Source organism: Mytilus galloprovincialis, chromosome 1 (genome assembly GCF_965363235.1).
Source record: "Mytilus galloprovincialis chromosome 1, xbMytGall1.hap1.1, whole genome shotgun sequence".
In the NCBI taxonomy this organism is placed as follows: domain Eukaryota; kingdom Metazoa; phylum Mollusca; class Bivalvia; order Mytilida; family Mytilidae; genus Mytilus; species Mytilus galloprovincialis.
Genome location: NC_134838.1, coordinates 16624880 through 16645676, shown reverse-complemented (window position 1 = coordinate 16645676; position 20797 = coordinate 16624880). Strand labels below are relative to the sequence as shown.

General features: G+C 30.0%; 1 protein-coding gene across 24 annotated transcripts in view; it reads left to right on the top strand.

Annotated features, from left to right (window-relative positions):
• The first annotated feature begins 451 nt into the window (after positions 1-451).
• Positions 452-20797, top strand: part of LOC143067376 (uncharacterized) — a 71014-nt gene continuing 50668 nt past the window's right edge. For 9 of the 24 annotated variants that reach the window (XM_076240692.1, XM_076240634.1, XM_076240684.1 and 6 more), the window contains exons 1-16: positions 453-761; positions 3310-3424; positions 7981-8154; positions 8435-8541; positions 8973-9067; positions 9298-9495; positions 9903-9997; positions 11295-11330; positions 12390-12428; positions 13983-14058; positions 14501-14539; positions 16435-16631; positions 17232-17324; positions 17646-17715; positions 19224-19250; positions 20532-20746. In XM_076240692.1, coding sequence (XP_076096807.1) covers positions 523-761; positions 3310-3424; positions 7981-8154; positions 8435-8541; positions 8973-9067; positions 9298-9495; positions 9903-9997; positions 11295-11330; positions 12390-12428; positions 13983-14058; positions 14501-14539; positions 16435-16631; positions 17232-17324; positions 17646-17715; positions 19224-19250; positions 20532-20746 — 1815 coding nt within the window. In that variant the 5' untranslated portion in view covers positions 453-522. Of the gene's footprint in view, positions 762-3309; positions 3425-7980; positions 8155-8434; positions 8542-8972; positions 9068-9297; positions 9496-9902; positions 9998-11294; positions 11331-12389; positions 12429-13982; positions 14059-14500; positions 14540-16434; positions 16632-17231; positions 17325-17645; positions 17716-19223; positions 19251-20531; positions 20747-20797 lie in introns of all 24 variants that reach the window. The other 15 variants (XM_076240769.1, XM_076240760.1, XM_076240610.1 and 12 more) reach the window with 11 other exon arrangements.

Below are 20797 nucleotides of genomic sequence, written 5' to 3'. Positions count from 1 at the left end.
AATAAATGTGTGTGGTTCATCGTTTGATACGGAACAAAACAAGTACCGATACTTGTTTTTTTGCATCTGTACTTTTCCCGGGTTATGGCCACCAAGTTCGCGTTTTTACTTGTCATATTCAATAAATCAAAACAATTTACAGCAGCATGGCTTCAAGTTTTACAAATTTTATATGTCTCTGATGGAATGAAAACTGAAAAAAAATTGATAGAAAAAAATGAGATTTCTATTTTTTTCAGTTTTTATTTCCATTTTTTTTTTTTATTGCAATGGACATCTTTATATCACTCTTTTTTCAGCCATTCTTAATTTTGATAGAACGTTCTGCTGTTCCGTCGTTTTTACCGTTTTGTGTTTTATTCTTTTGTTTTTTTACATATAATATAATAAAGAAACAAAATCTTAAATTCATACACACCGCGGGGAAATCGATTATCTCCCTTGTATTCATTCATTCAAATCGAGGTCATTTTCAGCATGGATGTTCGAACTGGCAACTGAAAGCGTTATTAGAAACCAAATATGAAGAAGTTTTTCGGGAAACTTGGAAAGAAAAAAGGTGAACCTGGAAGACCAACACCGCCACCATCGCCAAATCTGTCAAATCTGGGGGCAATTGGAGCTGCTGGAGGATTTTATGTTGGTTATGAAGTGAGAGAAAAAGACTTGCCAAAGCTTCACAAAGCTGTTTGGAATGACGATTTAGTGAAAGTAAAGTCCTTAGTTAAAAAGGACGTGAACGGTTTAGATAAAGAAAACAGGTAATTGCACAATTGTTGTATATAATGCATATTGTGATCAGCTGTCAGGGTGCAAGACGTCCCCATTCCAAACATTGTTGGTCAGCCATCCATGCAGAATCAAAACAAAACATGACAAGACACGATGTTTTCGCGTTAAATGTCACTCGGTGATATATATTTATTTGATTCTTGTATTGTTTTTATTTTTAATAAACATTTATCTGCTTACATCAGTAATTAAAAATTTTAAAACAAAAAGGTGAAGACAAATTTATATGTCTCTGATGTAAACATTTCGCATTTGATCATGTTGATAAAAAATAAAAATGTTTTTTTATGAATAAGAAAATCAAAATTTTCTTCTTAAAATAATAATTAAAATTTATTTTTACAATCTTTATAACCTGTTGACATCCATAATTTCTTCTTGGCATTCTTGAAAAGATCTATTCTGTATTTTCCCAAATAAACCACTGTATACCTGTTTTTTAGCTGGGACTTTGAGGGGTTATTTATATATATAAATACAGCGTAAGCAAGATAACTCAGACGTTTACTCGTACCATTGTAAACGTGTACCATTTCAACTCGTACCAAAAAAGTTAATTCATACCAACGTTACTTGTATACATGTACGTACCACTGGGAAGTTTATAATACCATTCAGAACTCGTGCAACTGCAAACTTGTACCATTAAAATATATTCTAAAATATGAATATTTTATGATTTATTTTTTGTAAACTTAATAAAAAAAAAGTTGAATTACTTGAATTTTATACCAGATTTTAATAAAAACTTAGTAAGACTAAGCAACATGAACCCTACTTTAACTGAGGGTGATCTTAGGTACCATTGCATACATGTATAATCAGCTACTTTCCTCTGTGGAAAGATCAATGCGCATGTTTTTTGTGGTTTTTTTTAACAACAGAATTAAATATTTATTTCAAATATTAGCTCTTACAATACGTACATTTGTACAACAAAGCCAATCTGCAACGGTTTTCTCTATCCAATTAGACAAGGAAAATTAGCTACAAATTTATAAGAGGTATTTAGTGAAATTAAAGTATATATTCATCATTAAACACCATTTGAATGCATTTAAATGAATTGGTATGAGTTTACAATGGTACGAATTTGCATTGGTACAAGTTTTTTTTTAGTGGTACAAGTTTACAGTACAAGATAACTATGATTCATATACAACATGTACAATGTATAAACAGAGACTGTCATAGTAATAGTCACTTTGTGTGATATGAAAACTAACCTGTTTTTGGTAACAGCATTAACATGATACATGAAGAACTAAGGCAGTTATTGCACTAGCTTTTAGACATTCATTTGCATACAAATATAACAACAGGCTTCTAAAAATGTGTTGGACTATATCTAGTGAAATGTATTAATTATGCAGAGCTCTGACTTGTCCACAAACAAAACGTGTCATCCGTTTTTTGCAGCAAAAAACATATTAAAAGATTTAGATGGGGCTTTCTCTTCTCCATAATCATGATAACTGAATTTATCATTTTATACCTAAAAATTGTACCTGTCAATTTTTTCTACTAGTAAATTTGTACATGTATTTCATAATTACATTAACATATTAAATAAATCCATAAATCTCAATACATATACAAATGTACACACATGTATAAAACATATACATTGTACATGACATATAAGTATAAAAAATACTGTTTTATTATAACATAGTCCCCTTAAGATGATATCAAGAATGTTGAGTTTTTTAGAAAACGTTTATTTTGGATTTGAAGTATACCTTAACCCTTTTACCCGATAGCTACCCTGACAGAAGCTACTAGGAGACGATGGCTTCCCTGGCTAATATGACACAAGTGGGAATTCTTCTTAATAAAAATCAATAAAAAGTTGTCTGTTTTTATTTTTATTTTATTCACAAACACCATGTTCACAGTTTTATTCATGTTTTGATAAATTTTTGTTCATAAAAAAATCAAAATTTTCAGCCTTATTTAGATGAAATTCTCAAAATTCTACTTTTTGGTGTTTTGTACATTAAACAAACTTTTATGTCCAAAAAGTATACTAGTCTGGCTTCAATTCTTCAATATTCTAATCTTTCTAAAAAAAATGTTCCTAATTTATTTCAAGTTCTCGTAAATTCTGTAAATTTCATCTGATTTTGACACCGTTTTCAACAAACAGAAGTGCCATGTTTACACTTACATCTGGGTATTCAACAAAGAAATATAACTCATGTTTGCAATGTTTTGAATGGGAAATGTAAAAGAGGTCTTCTGATCCCAGTAAAACGGGACTCATTGTCAGCTGTCTGAAGTGTGAATCACAGTTAACCGTGACTCGTTGGCAAAAGGGTAAATGAAAAAGCAACCAAAATGACTAAAATTAGCAAAGAATTTCTTCTAGAGGCACATACACTAATGGGTTCAGAATGGACTGATATCCATCATAGTACTTGAACATGTATACTTCTACATATACATGTACACATGTACATGACAATGTAAGATGTAGATGGTCCTAATTCTACATCTTTTTTTTTTAAATTTCAGAACACCTTTACATCTTGCTTGTGTGAAAGGTAATAAACCAGTTGTCCAGGAATTATTGGAGTGGCATGCAAAACCAAATATTGGAGATAATGAAGGCAAAACTCCCCTTCTTAAGGTATGGCATAAAATCCCTTCTTAAGGTATGGCATAAAATATCTTTTGTCATGAGTTTAAATTTAAAAAAATATGTGTATACATTGTATCAAATAACAAAAATTGTGTAATCGTTATTATTGTCTACCCACTGAATTGCAATGCATGAATTCAAAATTTATTATTTATTAAAGTTGTTTCATGCACACACAAAAAAATGTACAATATGAAACTAAAGAGGTGTTGTATGATTGCCAATGAGACAACAATCCACCAGAGTTAGAATAAGTAGATTTAAGCAATTCTAGGTCACCTAATTGCCTTTCACAATGAGAATAAAATCATACTGTATAGTCAGAACGTTTTCATAATTCCTGTCTGTCTTAAAACTAGAAACTCATTTGAGTACAAATGTAGTTGACAACTAGGATGAGCCACAGAAGTGTTGATGCCAGAGTTAATATGTACAAAATGTATTACTTACATGTATACATGTATACAATGAATGTATATACATGTACATGTATACATTTTACATGGCAGAATAGTTGTACTAAATTTATTGCAGATGAAGTAATGATAATATCAACTAGAGAAAAAAATCTTTTAAAATACTACACTCATTTTTACTGTGCATACAATGTGTCTAGACCTAGATTTATTATTAAAAGATAATGATTGCTGATACATGTAGATATTAAAGAAAGTTCAATGAGTTCTTTTTTGACATTTTAGTATTTTCTATGTCATATATACCAAATATGAATATTGAAACATTCTATCTGCCTAATCTGGGCCTTATATTTACATTATACATATACAGGGTACATACAAAACAAATAGGTGGTATGATTGCAAATGAGCAAATTATCCACCATAGTTCAAAGTAATAAACATCTGCAGGTCCCTATACAGCCTCCAGTAGTGAGGAAAACCTTTTCGGGTATATAGCCAGCTATAAAAAGACAACAAAATATGGAACGGTAAAAAAGAGAAAAGGAATAACATCAAATAAAAGACAATAGTGTAAGACAACAACCAACAGTGACCACTCAATAACAATTAAACTCGTGGCCATGTCTTGTGCATATGAATATAAATGATAATGTGGAAGATTGCCTATGAGACAATTCTCAACCAATGAATATAAAAATAAGATAATGTGGTATGATTGCCTATGAGACAATTCTCAACCAATGAATATAAAAATAAGATAATGTGGTATGATTGCCTATGAGAAATCTCTTAATCAGAGAACAAATGACATAGAGGGTTAGCAACTGTACATGTAGGTCACCTTATATTTTGATGTCAGCTAGGTGTCCCTGATCAAAATCATTTTGATTATTCGAAATGAAAGTCACACCTACAATGTACATATACAATTCCTAAATGAGTAGGACCAGTAAGACCCCTTTTTGACCCCAAAATATAGCAGTTTTTACAAAATTCTTAAAATGTAAACTTTTAATTATTTATCGGAAAGTAGAATACTTCTGCTAAATAAATATGGGCTGTTTTTGACAATTCAAAGCTTATATATCGGGTACTAGCATCATTAAGTCATGCTAAATTACTGAAATCTTAACAATTTTAGCATTTTAGTTAAATTTTAGACAGTTTTCATCTTAAATGAAAGTGGCTGCATTTGTGTTCATTCTTAATATTGAAATGTAAGTTGTATTTGATGATAACACATAACATATATAAAGGTTGAGGATGAACACAGAGAGGCCAAAATTGGCCCACACCGGATCTACTCCGTTATCAAAATTGCGTCTTGAGTAAACTGAGTAAACATTTTCTAATTAACATGTATAAATAAGCTACAGAAAAAGAGGGATTTCATATTTTTGTTGTTGTAAAATTGTAAAACTCATATTAATATAAGGTAAAGATAAAAACAGTTGAATTTTTAATAAATCTAAGAGGTATTTAAATGGAATTTCAAGTGCTCTTTATTATCAGTATACAGATCCATATTTTTTAAATGCCTGTTGTTTACTTAGATTTATTACTTTTATCAATTGATAGAAACTGTCAGAGTAGTTAAGAAAACTGTACATTTTTGGGGTAATATCCTTCATATATTTATTAAAGAATATAGGTTACTGTTCAGAAAATGAAGACCCAAGATCATGAATAGATATTAATCAAAATATATAGATATTGTCATATTCTATAACAAATAAAAATGACTGCTGGTAATGAAAACTTTTAAAAGTCCGTGTATTGCAGAAGAAGATGGTGGGTGTATGTCAAAACTATATGATTTATATTCTTAACATCATATACATATGTGCACATTATCACTGAACTTAAAATTGAGAATGGAAATGGGGAATGTGCCAAAGAGACAACAACCCGACCATAGAAAAAAAACAACAGCAGAAGGTCACCAACAGGTCTTCAATGTAGCGAGAAATTCAGAAGCGGATTTAAGGGGGGGGGGCCGGGTCCCCCCTTTTTGGGAAAAAATTTGGTTGCTTATATAGGGAATCATTGAAGCCTGACTGGAGCGGGCCCCTCTTAGGTCAGTCAGTGGGCCCACTTATGTAAATTTCTGGATCCGCAACTGAAATTTCCGCACCCGGAGGCGTCCTTCAGCTGGCCCCTAAACAAATATATACTAGTTCAGTGATAATGAACGCCATACTAATTTCCAAATTGTACACAAAAACTAAAATTAAAATAATACAAGACTAACAAAGGCCAGAGGCTCCTGACTTGGGACAGGCGCAAAAATGAAGTTTGGTGGATAGTTGTATCATTTACAATCATACCCCATCTTTTTATTTTATCATTTAATATGAATTGATGACAAGTATACATATTTGGGTTTCCTTGTGTAAATAGGAATAGTATTCCCCCTTTTTGTCTTGTTTTATTGTGACATCTATAGGGAGAATTGAGAATTTACATTGACTGTATATGGCCTACATGTAGTTATGACAGTGTCACATATATTTTAAGAGGTATGTAGTGTTTTAGGACAAACCACATACTCCGTGTGATCAAAAGTGAAAATATATATTGATTCAATAATGGTCAAATATTTGCAGCCTTATTCTTTTGTCAATTATATCAATAATTCATGAATGAACAGTTGGTCTGAATTCCCAATGAATTGGTAGTATCTGTTTACCTGAGACACTTTAAAATAAGTTATTGAAATATTTGTGAAGATAAATCCTTTCACAACACATAGTACTGATATATAGCATGTGAATGGTAGTCCTATTAAATCCTCTTTTCTTAATCAGTATACCACAAAAACGTTTCTCTTATCATTGCCAACATTTAGCATATGAATTATCCTTGGGGTATTAAAGTATTAAGTAAATGTACTTTATTTAGGATTATGTAAGATATGTGATAGGCACTGTAAAGAATGTATGGAAAATGTAAATCTTGTTTTAAAGATAGATTCTGTCTTGATACTGTTGAATAACTGCCATTTTCATGATTTTGGGCATAGCAACTATTTTTATGTCATATCATTCTTTAAAATGCTTTAGTTGTCTCAAGATAAAGTCAAAATATTGTTTGTTATTATTTAATTTTGGAAATAATTAAATTTTATTGACAATCCATAAAGTTGTAGCATAGAATCCTATAGATGTATTACATCTATGTTTGTAGTATTTAAATGGATTGAAATATAAACTAATGGGTCAAGTTAAATGACAGATTAACACGGTTATATAAAATATTTCTGAATATATATATTTTGCCATTGATTAAAATCAAATACCAGTAGTGTTACATGACTTTTAAGGAAAGTTTTTCATATGCTTTAGTTCTTCTTGAAGCTATGACCACTAAGTCAATTTGGGATAGGTATTATAATTAAGGTGTATTAAATCACATGATATTATATAGATCAATAAATTAAAAAAAGGGGGATGAATTTTAACACCCCTTTATGCCAGAATTGAGGATTAACCTCAAATCTATGCTGCTGCCAATTCAAGTAAAATATATTGAATGATTATTTATAATGACCACTGACCCATCATTTTCAATAACAGTTGAAGCAAGATCTAAAAAGAAGGAAATTGAAAAGATGCAATTGTTTTTCCTCAAGACAATTTCTCTTTTAAAAACAAATATGAATGATATTTTGTTTGCATTTCAAAATTGAACCCATGTTTTGTGCACATGGTGATCACATCCACATAGAAAATGGGTGTTTTGTATTTCTTGAAAAGATACATGATAATATATATGTGTTTTTGGTCTGTTCATTAATTTGTCCATCCATTTGTGCATCTGTCTGTCATGCTTCAGGTAAAAGTTTTTGGTCAAGGTAGTTTTTGATGCAGTTGAAGTCCAATGAACTTGAAACTTAGTACATGTACACATGTTTCCCTATGATAGGATATTTCTAATTTCAATGCCAAATTAGATTTTTGACCCCCATTTCATGGTCCACTGAAATTATAGTGCGATCAGGGCATCCATATACTATGTACACATTCTTGTTATTTTTCATTTGTTATTGGTATTTCTTTTTGAAAGTTGAGATGAAACAATTGGTATATACATATGCTGTTTTATTTTTTTATTATTTATCAGGCTGTTGAATGTAAGAAAGAAGATTGTGTCATGTTATTACTACAACACACTGCTGATGTTGACACACGAGACAGACTCGGAGATACTGCTGTACATGTTGCTGTTAAAAATAGTTTTACTAATATTTTACGTCTTCTCATCAAAAGTGGAGCAGACATCAACATTAGAAATAAGGTTAGTTGTATTTCTGTTCATGTTATACATATCTTTATTTGACTAATTCCGGCTCAGTCATGATTTAAAACAAAATTACATAAGAGGTAATAATGATTGGTCACTGTACAGCCTTCAACAATGAGCAAAACCCATACTGTTTAGACGATTATCAAAAGCCCTGAAACAACAAATGTAAAACAATTAAAAAAAGAAACAAAATGCCTAATTTATGTACAAAACAATAAAGGAAACAACTAATGTATAATATTTTGTATAATGCCATGTTTTTGTCTTGTAGAATGGTTTTGCTCCTTTACATCTTGCTGTGAAGAATAAGAAAGATGAAGTGACAAAGATATTGTTACAAAACAGAGCCGACTTTGATGTGATGGATGCAGATGGGAGGTAAGGAAATGCGTGGGTTTCATGCCATGATTCTGTTAACTTTTTATCTTGAATACATGAGGAGCTAACAGTTTTTGGGATGTTAGAGATTAGGGGTTAAAGAAAGTGGAACTGGGTAAAAGAATGAAATATGTTAGGGAATTGTGAAAAAATGGACACACTGGTTTTGGCAGTGAACTTACTCAACTCTTTTATGCTTTTAAACAAACTTTATGTTCTGTACAAAAAAAAGATTATGGTATAAAATCTAGGTTGTATTGAAAGCCAGCTTGCTTGATTACAATCAGAGGCAATATTTGAGATGGATGAACTATGTTACAAATATTCTAATTTAAGATAACATGGAAAATAACAAAATTATGAATTGTTTGAAAAAATAGATACAAGTGGATGCTGATTTTTTTAAGCAAATGTTTTTTTTTTCTTTTCAGGACACCATTGATGTATGCTTGTTATGAAGGGGCAATAACTCAGGTGAAAGATTTGATAACGGTTGGTGCAGATACCCAAATCAAAGATACAAAAGGTATTTAGACTTGTTTTGAATATTTTACATAATCAGTTATAAAATGAGTAATTAATACTTTTGAAATCAATTTTGAAAATATCAAAATAATTTATTTTGTTCCTTTGGACAAGATATATAAAATAGATAATTGAAACATGAAAAAAACCACATTACTGACATCAGTTCTTACACAAATAGATATTTTAAAATTTTCAAAAGAATTCATGATTTCTTATTCTTGATTCCAGGATTCAATGCTGAAGATATAGCCAATCAAAAGGGTCAGCATGCCTGTTCCCATCTGCTGATAGAACATAACAACAAACAGTCAGGTAGTGTGGCCAGTACACCCAGGATGCCATCCATATCAAGTAGAACTACCACCCCCAGACAGGATAATACTAGTGATTTAATGTTTGGGCTGCCTGCTACAAATATGGCAAATGGTAAGAAAATGTTTTTTTCATCAGAATGGCTAGTAGAAACTTCTGATTATTTCTCCTACTATTTAAGCTTTTCAGAGAATACCAGTACAGCATATTAACAATATAATAGCTTCACAAAAGAGACAGGCACTCCCTTTAAGTTTGACAAATACAGAAAAAAAAGAAAATAATTTTCACTTTTTTTTTTAACTATACACAGTATAATAGTAATCTGTTGTCATTATTTGATGTGACTAGTATTTAAAAAGTACATAAGCAGATCTTGAAATTTCAGACAGTACAGAGGGAATCAAGACTGCTACATATTTTAATGAACTGATCCTACATTCTGATTGTGTTCATAGTGGTCTGAATAGGTGTTATTACTTATATTTTGAGTAAATAAATGCATTTTTTTAAAATTATAGATTATGACTCTGATGAAGATGGTACTTTCAGTAAAAGTGCTGGAGATGACTCATGGAAATCTGATGCTGACATGAGTCTTAGTTTACATGGGAAGGTGAGAACACTTATATGTGAGACCATGTCTCACTTATATAATTAATATATCACTTAAGGAATAGATAGTAAAATATGAATTATTATATATAGACGTGAAGAGACATTTGAGTCAGTTTTAGTAAAAATAATTGGTGACACAGTGATGTATTGAAAATGAATGATTGTTCATCCTGTAATTATTGTTTTACAGTAATAAATAGTTTAAAAATTTGATATTCCATTAGGAAAACTTATTATTTTACTTGTTCAGTCACTTAAAAACCTTTTATGCTGCTAATAATCAACTCTGTGTTGTTGTCTTTAATTTTACTTTAATCTGGAAAATAGCTATCTATCCTACTGAATTGAAAGGTCAGTTTATCATGTTTATACTATCTACTTTGTTAAATTTAAGGTTTTATCTTTGTTAAGAACTAACCTATTATTTGAATTTGCAAAGATTATTTACAGAAGCTGTACACGTGTTAGGCACAACCAACTATAGCCTATTGACAATCTTGATGAAGTACTGATAACAGGCTATTATTTGAACTTGGAATTATTTTTAATTATGGAATTTGCCTGATTTCTTGTTATTGAAATTTTTAATAAATTCCATGTTTATTCTGTACTGAAATGTTCTGTGCTGCGCACAACACTTTCTATTACAAAGAAAATAGTATATTTTCAATAGAATGTACTGTGCCGCGCACAACACTATCTAACCAAAATATATTGTATGGAAAGTGTTATAAAAACTCTCAAAAGATTATAATACCAAATAAACATGGAATTTATTAAAAATTTTAAACACAAGAAATTATGCAAATTCCATAATTGAAAATAATTCCAAGTTCAAATAATAGCCTGTTTGATGCAAATATAATGATTAATACTGAAAAAATACCCTTGGAAACCATTTTTTTTTTTATGAAAATGCTAAACTGTTTTCATTTACATGAAAGGCAGTGGGAGATTGCTATGAAAAGTATAAATATTTATTTGTATGAAATCATTTGATACATGTAGCAGGTCACAAGCATGACACTATTAATGGTCATGTATGAATAGATTCCTGGCTAGTAATTTGGGTTGTCCTAGAATTCCATAATGGCAGGAAAGAATTGTAGTTAGAGTGATGTCACTGTTTTTGGCAGGTCAAAAAGCTTTAGTATCTATTAAAGTTTTGATATGTTTGAATTATCCTTAAAATGAATGAAATAGATTCAAAAGTGTAATCCTACATGAAAATATTGCACAATATGTGGATACATTATCTTTTAACTGATGGTTGTTATTTGTTAATTTCTCAATAGAGAACAGGAGGTTTGAAACTACCTTCACCAACTTTAGTAAGTTATCTTTTGTTGTCTGAACTCATTGTGGAATATGTTGTGACATGTATTGATAAGAACATTTTAATCCCATGTAAACTTAGAATAAATATAGATATTGCAACATACATTTAAAGTGAATGTATAATGCATGCAGTTTAACTTGTAAACACCATAGGATGGGATTTTTGAAAATAAAAATAAAAATTGTCACATGTGCCAACATTTATTCCTGGATCATTCAAGATTCTAGGAAGACTCTTAGGAATGATCTTCTTTTCATCACTTAAATTTATTTTTTTTATGATCTTAATCAGAGCATTCATTAATTTTAAAGAGTCTGAAGACTTAAACTCATAGAAATGACATGTTCAATATATTTCTATTAATTATTTTGTCTTGGTCTTGTTTGACTAATTTGCTGTATTGTGAACGCTCTAAACTTGAATTCTCATTCTTTATAACACTACTTCCCATACTACTGAAGAAATTTTAGATACCACATAAATATTGCAATGAGTTCAGAAGTTGAAAACTGGCTATGCAAACTTCAAAATCACTATAGTCAACCTAGTATTATGTACACAATCTATGATAAAAGGATTTTTACTTGGGTGAGATCTAGGCTATACCATTCATTCATCACACTATGTTTCCATACTTTCACAGGGGCATATGTTCCTTGTATGTGCAATTGTATTATACTTATTTGTTTATGTGCTGCAAAATTACATAAACACTTTTAAGTTTGAAAAAAATTGCACAAAATTATTACACCACAGAATGTATGTAACAAGTATCATGGAAAAAAAAATTATGCCGCTTTGCTTTTTGAATTAAATTTATAAGTGTGGTGTGGCTTAGTAAAGAAAAATTAATACATGTACAATCTTTTGAAAATAATTCATCTAAATATGTTATGAAATGTTAGAATAAATTGTAATAAATTAATTAGAAATAAAAACAAATAAAAGAAAGAGAAAAATGAGTTGAAAAGTTCAAACAGGCTGAAAGAGTATTGTTCATAAATAATTCAGTCTCATGAAAATAAATTTCAAAATATTTTTATAAATAAAGGACGATACAGATGAGGAAGTTGAAATGCCGAGGGATGAGGTAGGTAGAAGTGCTGCCCTCTGTATTGTGTGGTAGGTACAGAGGTCATGATCTCTTATGTTGTGGTAGCGCCATTTTTCTGTGCATTATAGATATTTCTATTATAAGCAGACTTTTACCACATTCAAATTGATGCTATTGTATACTGTACACCACCTCACATTTATTTTGTGTTTTGTAATGTTCTGATATTTTAGTATTATTTTTGTAAATGCACCAATCAGAAATCACTTCATGTTAGAGGATTTTATACAGGTGAAGGATATATATTTTATCTGCATACTTGTATCATATATATTGTTCAGTTTGTTTTATGTATGTTTTTAAGAACATTACTTATAAATAGAAAAATTACCAAAGAATTCTTATAAGTAGAAAATTTTCTTTACTTATACTTTCTAATTGTTAATTATATCATTGAAAAGTTTAATCTGATTTCATTTTTCCTTAACTGAACCCTTTTCTCCATAATGATGCCTTTTGACACCACCCCCTTTACTCCATAATGACGCCTTTTGACACCACCCCTTTTACTCCATAATGACACCTTTTGACCCTCCCCCCCCTTTTTACTCCATAATGATGCCTTTTGATGCTTGTTTAGTCTTTAGTGCCTCAGTTGTAATGTCTTGCCTACGAAAAATCTGTATCAAACTTAATAAAATTTGTATCTAATATAAAAAGGATATTCATGAGATTATCTGACTGAAATTTTATTGATGAAATATTTATTTTAGTAATGTATTAATACTTTAAACCTGATGATTTTTTTTTATTGACAAAATCCTATGCAAATCAAGCATGTGAAAAAAAATCCATGGAGGAAAGGGTTGAATGTGTTTGTTCAAAAAGGAAAGTGAAATATTGCCCCCAGAAAAATCAATGATATAAATTCTATGATTTCTTGTGTGGTAGTTATCTTTTTTTATGTTACCTGCACATATTGTTTGAGCCCCAACTTATGAGATAAGCATTATTCTAAAGATTTAATTTCATTTTAGTGAATCAATCATTTTGATAAATACCTTGGGGCTTGTCCTTTTTGGGGATTTGAAGTAATTGACCCAAGATTTTGTAACAAATGACATACCAATATTTTAATGTAACTACTTCCATTGCTGTTTTTCATCTAGATTTTCTGGAAATTCTTACCAATATTTTGATGTAACTACTTTCATTGCTGTTTTTCATCTTGTGATTTTCTGGAATTTTTTTAGATCTGAACTAAACAGGTCACGTATTACAACAAGATCCAAATTCCCCTATTGTCAACTTCTGTAGCAAAACAATTTATTTATAGCCTTTCCTTAATTAATGTATGGACTATTCCTAAAAGGACTTCTACTAATTCAGAGGTTCTGTTGGATGTCAACATGTGTCTTTGAAGGAACATACTGAATTTTCCTGCAAAATTGAATGTTTTATATACTATTGTTAACATGCATCAAAAATTTGATAAGTTTTATATAAGAGGTCTTGAGAAAATCACTTTTAAATAAAACTAGTATTGTGAAAGATGTCATGTAATTTTACTATATATATATTTTTTTATAGGGTGCAACGCCAAAAGTAAATCTTGCCAAAGCATTAAATCGTCTTTCTACTGGAAGTGATGCGTCAGATAATGAAGGTATTGTATTATTTTGTTTGCAGCATGTATAAATCATTTATGTGAAAGCCTAATTTTTAAATATTTTTTTGTCAAATCTTGTTTTATTGAAGGTTTTATTTCTTCATTTGAGTGAATATTCAAATGTACAAATGATTGATGTTTGAATTTTGGATAATGGAATTTCAACTGGATTTTATTTGGTTATTTGTTCAACAAAATCTTTTTTGTTCTTTGATCTTTGGAAAACAAAATCAAACGATCATTGAAATTAAGCAATTTATCTATAAAACATTGTATTGTGAGAAAATACTGTTGATTTTTTAGTTGAATTTTAATGTTGAACAAGGTTTGACTTTTAACACAGTAATAAATAGAAAATAGGAATTTCTGTGTTTTTACACAGTTTTATGCATGTTTAAAGTTAAAAAACGTATTTAAGTTAGTCATGTCTTATCTTTAGCTCGGCGTTCCTGTTTGAGAAAGAACAGTTCATTTTCAGGTATTATGAGTTGTCTGCCCCTTGGTGTGTGTCTGCAACATTAACAAGTCTTCCTGACCTAACTAAACCTTCAGTGAAATGAATTTTATTCCTTTGTTTTTTATTCCTTGCATTTTTTTACTATGAAATGGACTGGAAAGAGGGAAAAAGACTGGCATGTTTAAAAAAAAACCTAAATCCTGATTTTAAATAAAATAAACTTACATCTGAACTAGCCTGATTTTTCTCATCTCAAACTAAGAAAAAAAGACTATATTTCTATTATTTATGTTGAGAAATTAGCAAGAAACCAAGTATCTAAATTATTTCACATATTTTTTTTTTATTCATCATGTTTCTTTTAAGTGCTGTGTATGCTAAGTTAGAAAAATTAGGAAAATATTTACCTTAGTATAAATAGTATTCAAAGAAGAGTTTGTTTCTGTTTTGAATAATGATTACAGACGAGTGTATGAGTATATGAAAAATTGACAATAACTCCAGTTATAATTTTATAAAAATATTGACCAATAATTGAAGTGCCAGGAAAATAGTGAATTACTCATTTCCTGTCACAAGTTGTACATTTTTCATGTTTTGTAGCATACAATTACATTGTTTACACACTAATTGACAGCAACTTTTTTCTTAGATTATTGTATTTAGAAAAAAAACTATTTCAAAGGAGCATTGGGCTATAGATAATTTTCTTTTTCTTGACATCTGCTGTCAGGTGGGTATGTTTACACTTTCTTTTTATGCTGGTTAGTTTGGCTTTCAAACGGTTAATTGAAGTAGGGTAGAATTAAAATTGTAAAATTGATTGGTATATCAAGGTTTACAGAATCTATGTGAAACAATAAACTACTGTGAAATCCTCAAATATATATATAGGTTTATTGCTGAAATAAGACCCTCTTGTATCCACTTCCAATAAATCACTATATGAGAGACGATGTTTACTGAGTTAAAATTTGCATTTAAACAACAATGACAACTAAAATTAGAAATGTTTCTGTCATCTTATTTAAATAGCACTGTTTTGAACCTATAATAAAATTTTCAATTTATTTGTTTGTTGTTGCTGCTGTCTACTACTTGATATAGATTTGTAGGTTGTCAATCACATGACTTTATTTACTATTTAGATATGATAAGACATTTTTGTTGCATGAATAAGACAAGGAAAACAATTGAAAATAACAATTTTGTAAGTAGAAATATAGGTTAAAATACTTTCCTTTTTTCCAACTTCCAAATGATTGAATACATGTTATGTTCTTCTCATATATGTTATGATGGTATGATACTAAACCCCTAACGGGAAGGATTGTGCCTGATGTTCATATGATGAAATCATAATCTTTCAGTCAGTTTAGTTGAAGTCTGGAGCTGGCATGTCAGTTAACTGCTAGTAGTCTGTTGTTATTTATGTATTATTGTCATTTTGTTTATTTTCTTTGGTTACATCTTCTGACATCAGACTCGGATTTCTCTTGAACTGAATTTTAATGTGCGTATTGTTATGCGTTTACTTTTCTACATTGGTTAGAGGTATAGGGGGAGAGTTGAGATCTCACAAACATGTTTAACCCCGCCGCATTTTTGCGCCTGTCCCAAGTCAGGAGCCTCTGGCCTTTGTTAGTCTTGTATTATTTTAATTTTAGTTTCTTGTGTACAATTTGGAAATTAGTATGGCGTTCATTATCACTGGACTAGTATATATTTGTTTAGGGGCCAGCTGAAGGACGCCTCCGGGTGCGGGAATTTCTCGCTACATTGAAGACCTGTTGGTGACCCTCTGCTGTTGTTTTTTATTTGGGCGGGTTGTTGTCTCTTTGACACATTCCCCATTTCCATTCTCAATTTTATTGTGTTTCCTCATTATTTTTTAAGCTATTTCTTATTCTAAACAGATAAAGAAGGGGACAGTCACAGTGAAGGGCATGATATACCTGTCAAAAGACTATCTGCCAAATCTATCCAATCAGTAACATCGGCTGAAATTGAATGGTCAGACGAAGATGAGAATTCTCCTGTCAACACACCTAGAAAATCATCCGCTTCAAAAGTTTCTTTCATAGATAAAGATGTATCAGAAATACATGAAATTGTAAGTTGTGTGTTTGTTGTAGTCACAATATGGTAAGAAGATGTGGTATGTGAATTGACACTTGTCATTGTATTGAATAGCATATACCTGTACCTGTGCAAATTATCTCAGACCAACCTTAGATTTGATCCTGTTTTGTAGATATGTGCATATTTGATAAGATGCACATATATTATAAAAGAATAAATTTTGTTATACTTATGTAAAAGATCATGGGTGATAGATATCTGATTGGTTGAGACTTTTATGTTTGACAATAATGCTTAAATTAATAGAAATGCATTCTTCTCTCTGATATAATCCTTATTTTAAACATACAAATAGATAAACAACTTACTGTTTTACACTATATATGTGTATGTTCGGCTGTTTCGAAGATACTGATGTGACAATGTCATCTACAATGTTTTACAGAGTTCTGATATTTATATATTTTAAAATGTGGAATTATTTACACCTGTTTGATTTTGTTGCAAAATTCTGTTGTTTCATTGCCAAACTATTAAGAATTGAGCTATGAGTTATCAAATATTATTATCTGGGTAATTCATGATGCAGTATGTATAAAAAGAATTACTACACATTTTAAATTTATTTCAGACTGCAACAGAAAGTGAAACTGACGATGGTGGGGAATACCAAGGTTCAGAGGCCAAACGACCAAAATATGACCACACGTTTCAACAACAGCAGGTACATGTAACTTACAACTTTAAATTATGTATGTATTTTTGTCTTTTAATCCACTGATTTTCTTTCAGAAAGTCATTTTTTATCAAATATTTAAAATTGAACATTACTGTATCAAAAATCATTATCTTGATAAATAAAAATAAAATCTGTGTATTTTTTTTTATTCATGTACACCAGTGAATGCAATTTGCATACTAGACAGTTCTTGTATTTCATGATTTTTTTTCGTAGGATAAATGAAGCTAAAGGTGTTTATTCATTATAATCTAATAACAAAAAGCAAATTCAAATCACTGATTGAATTTTATTGATTTTTCTCAGAATACTGGATATACTCCTACAGGGTTGACAGGGGTTGCTAATGATGAACTCAGCCAGCAGAAAATGAAAGGTAAGATAAAAACTGGAGAACTTCACTCTCATACTTTTCAATTACTTCATGTGGATATAAAAAAATTGATAAATATATAACTTTTTGCATGATAAAATTTGACTCAGTATAACATAAGAGTGGTTTAATGTTAAATACTACATACAGTATGCATATGAATACAGAGCTGTAACAATACTTGTGCAGTTGGCTGAAAGCCATCACAAAAACTTAATCTATAAACACAAAGAATTTTGAGCATGCATTACTAATATGTAAAATAATAAGCATAATGATTACTTAAGATAAGTTATGTGTACTTTCTGTGTAATGAAGTTATGTGTACTTTCTGTGTAATGATTACTCGTCTTTGATATAAAATTGATGTACATGTACTTTATGCATGAAACTAACGTTGTTCTTTGTATGTCTTGTTTGTTAAGGAAAAAACAGGGGTAATGTTACTATGAGAACCTTAGTTTGTATAAAGATACTAAATACACACTGTTTTAGTCTGAAATTTAAAATTTTAAGATTGCCTTTAAGCAGATTGGATTGTTTTTGACTTTTTCTACTAGTTCAAAGATTTACAAGCTTTTACATATATGACATTGTAAAAACAGTTGTGTTTAGTAACTTTGTGTTGTATTCTGCTAGTTGTTTTATTTAAGTTTTGTTTGTTAAACACCATTGTTTTAAAAATAGTTGTACGTGTTAGATCATTTGTGTTGTATGTGTATTTTAGATTAGCTGGCACCAAAGCCAAAACATGATTGCCTTTTAATAGCACTGTTGGGGAATAGTTACTCTGATAAATTTTGTTTCAAATTCATACCCAAATTGTGATTACTATCATTAAAAATTCTTAGCAAGATTTTTAACACAAAGAGTTTAATCTCCGAATTCACTTACTGAAATCTGGTGTAAAAATATAAGATTAGATAGATGAAATGATATTTGAATTGTCACAAATTAAAAGTACCTGTACTAAAACCAATGTTTTCTTGGAGCTTGTCAGTTTAATTATGGAGCCATAAATGAAAAAAAATATGTCTGCTCGTTTTTTCTTCTCCTTTAGATGAACACATGTTTGGCAATAAAGACTAGGTTAAGAAACTTTTCAGACATTGAAACTGTCTATTGTGTAAACACTATCACTTATGATGTCATTGATCAATATCACAATTCAGTGGCTAGCAATAGGACACTTATTAAGTTACAAATAAACTCTTCATAGACACCAGGATTGAAATTTTGTATTTGCACAAGACACAGGTTTTGTCTACAAAAGACTCACCAGTGACACTCGAATTAAAAAAAATGCATAAGGCCAAATAAAGTAAAAGTATTGCCAAATACAGCTAAATTAATTATTCCTGAAAAGCCTTAGTATTTCAAAAATTCATAGTTTTCCAAAACCGCAGTAAATATAAGGCAGAGAAGTTTCAAGGATTCCAAGGGCATGGTGTTGTTTATAGGCACATGTTGTTGTTTATTAGCACATTTTAGCATGTTGTTATTGTTTACAGTTGAGAATGAGTATGCCAATGGTACCGGTATGTTGTACGAGTGTTCACTGCCTTATCTTTCATCATTTTCTCTATCTCTTTTAACAATTCTAACATCAGTTTATGCTGCTAAATTTTCCATCAGTTTGCAAATATTTTCACTAAATATTTTACATTTTTATGGTAGATTAGTTAATTTTGACTTTAAAAGAGCGGTTTACATACATGGTAGATCTATACGTAAAAAACTTACTTCTAATTATTGAAAAATGAAATGATTCTTACGATTAAATCTCTTGGTTGGGGTGGTATTTTAGTTAACCTTGGGTTTTGTAAATGTATCTTTTGGTGAGGAGTGTTTGCTGGTAATACCTGGTTTTAAATTCATCTAAATCTTTTTAATTCATTTATGAACTGCAAAGAACCTCTGTCTTACATGTATCTTATTTAACAATACTATCCTTTTTGAACTAGAAAGAACCTCTCCCTATCAGTGTCTGTTCTAAAAAAAATATGATATTATGACAAACTTTCTGTTTTTCATTAGAGGTGTTAAGGTTTATTTTTCATAAATATTTATTATTTTAAAAAACATTTGATTAATTTTTGTGGAAGTTATTGTGGAGAAATATATTTAATATATATGCTATTTTGATTTTTCCACATGTACACATGGGGTGCTACTCTTTCTGCTTTTTCATTGATACAAAAATGATGAAAAAAACTGAAGTCAAACTGATTTTACATTCTGTTAATCTCATTTCATGTGTTATATTTAAACAAAAAAGGGTAAGCTGTCTTCTAGACAATAAATATTGTTAATGTTTTCTTTATATATTTCTATGTTGAAGAAAACAGTTTGATAATGACTTATCGACTAAAAACAGGTTTTGAACTACTGTAGCTGGAGGAATATTTTCATTCTTTGTCACATAGAAGTTTAGAACTTTAGATTAGAATTGTACACTACACTTTTCACCTACTATTTTCAATATTTTGCATAAAATTGGCTATTTTAAAGTGTATTTGCTTACATTTATTATTGAATAAATATACGAAGAAGTTATTGTTTTAATATCAGTTTAAAATTAATAGTTTATAGTGCAGTGTTATAGGACAAATGTCTGTTTAAAGAAAAAAAATCCAATTAGATCTATATATGAATCCCAAATAGATATTTGAGTTTTATTTATCTGATAAAAATCTTGTTTATAGATATCTTAATATTATTTAAGGCTGAATAATATAACTGTTTTGATTTAATTTCCAAATTACAAACTGTAATGCCTTTTATAACCAAATAAAATGTGTGTTTCCTCGATAATTTAGATTTTATGAAGGACATTGGATTGGATGATGATGATGTTGATGACTTCACCTCTACACCTGACATATCTGAAATGTCTGAACCTATAGAGACTGCTCCTAAACCACCAGAGAATCAACGGGCACAGGGTAAACAGCATGATAGTGATTGGGACTCCACTGAGCCTGGAGTAACTCCTAGAACTCAGAAGAGTATACTTAAAACTTCTAATAGACAGGTTAGTATTGCTTGATCAAACTTGGAAATCGCCTGAAATAAGAACAAAATT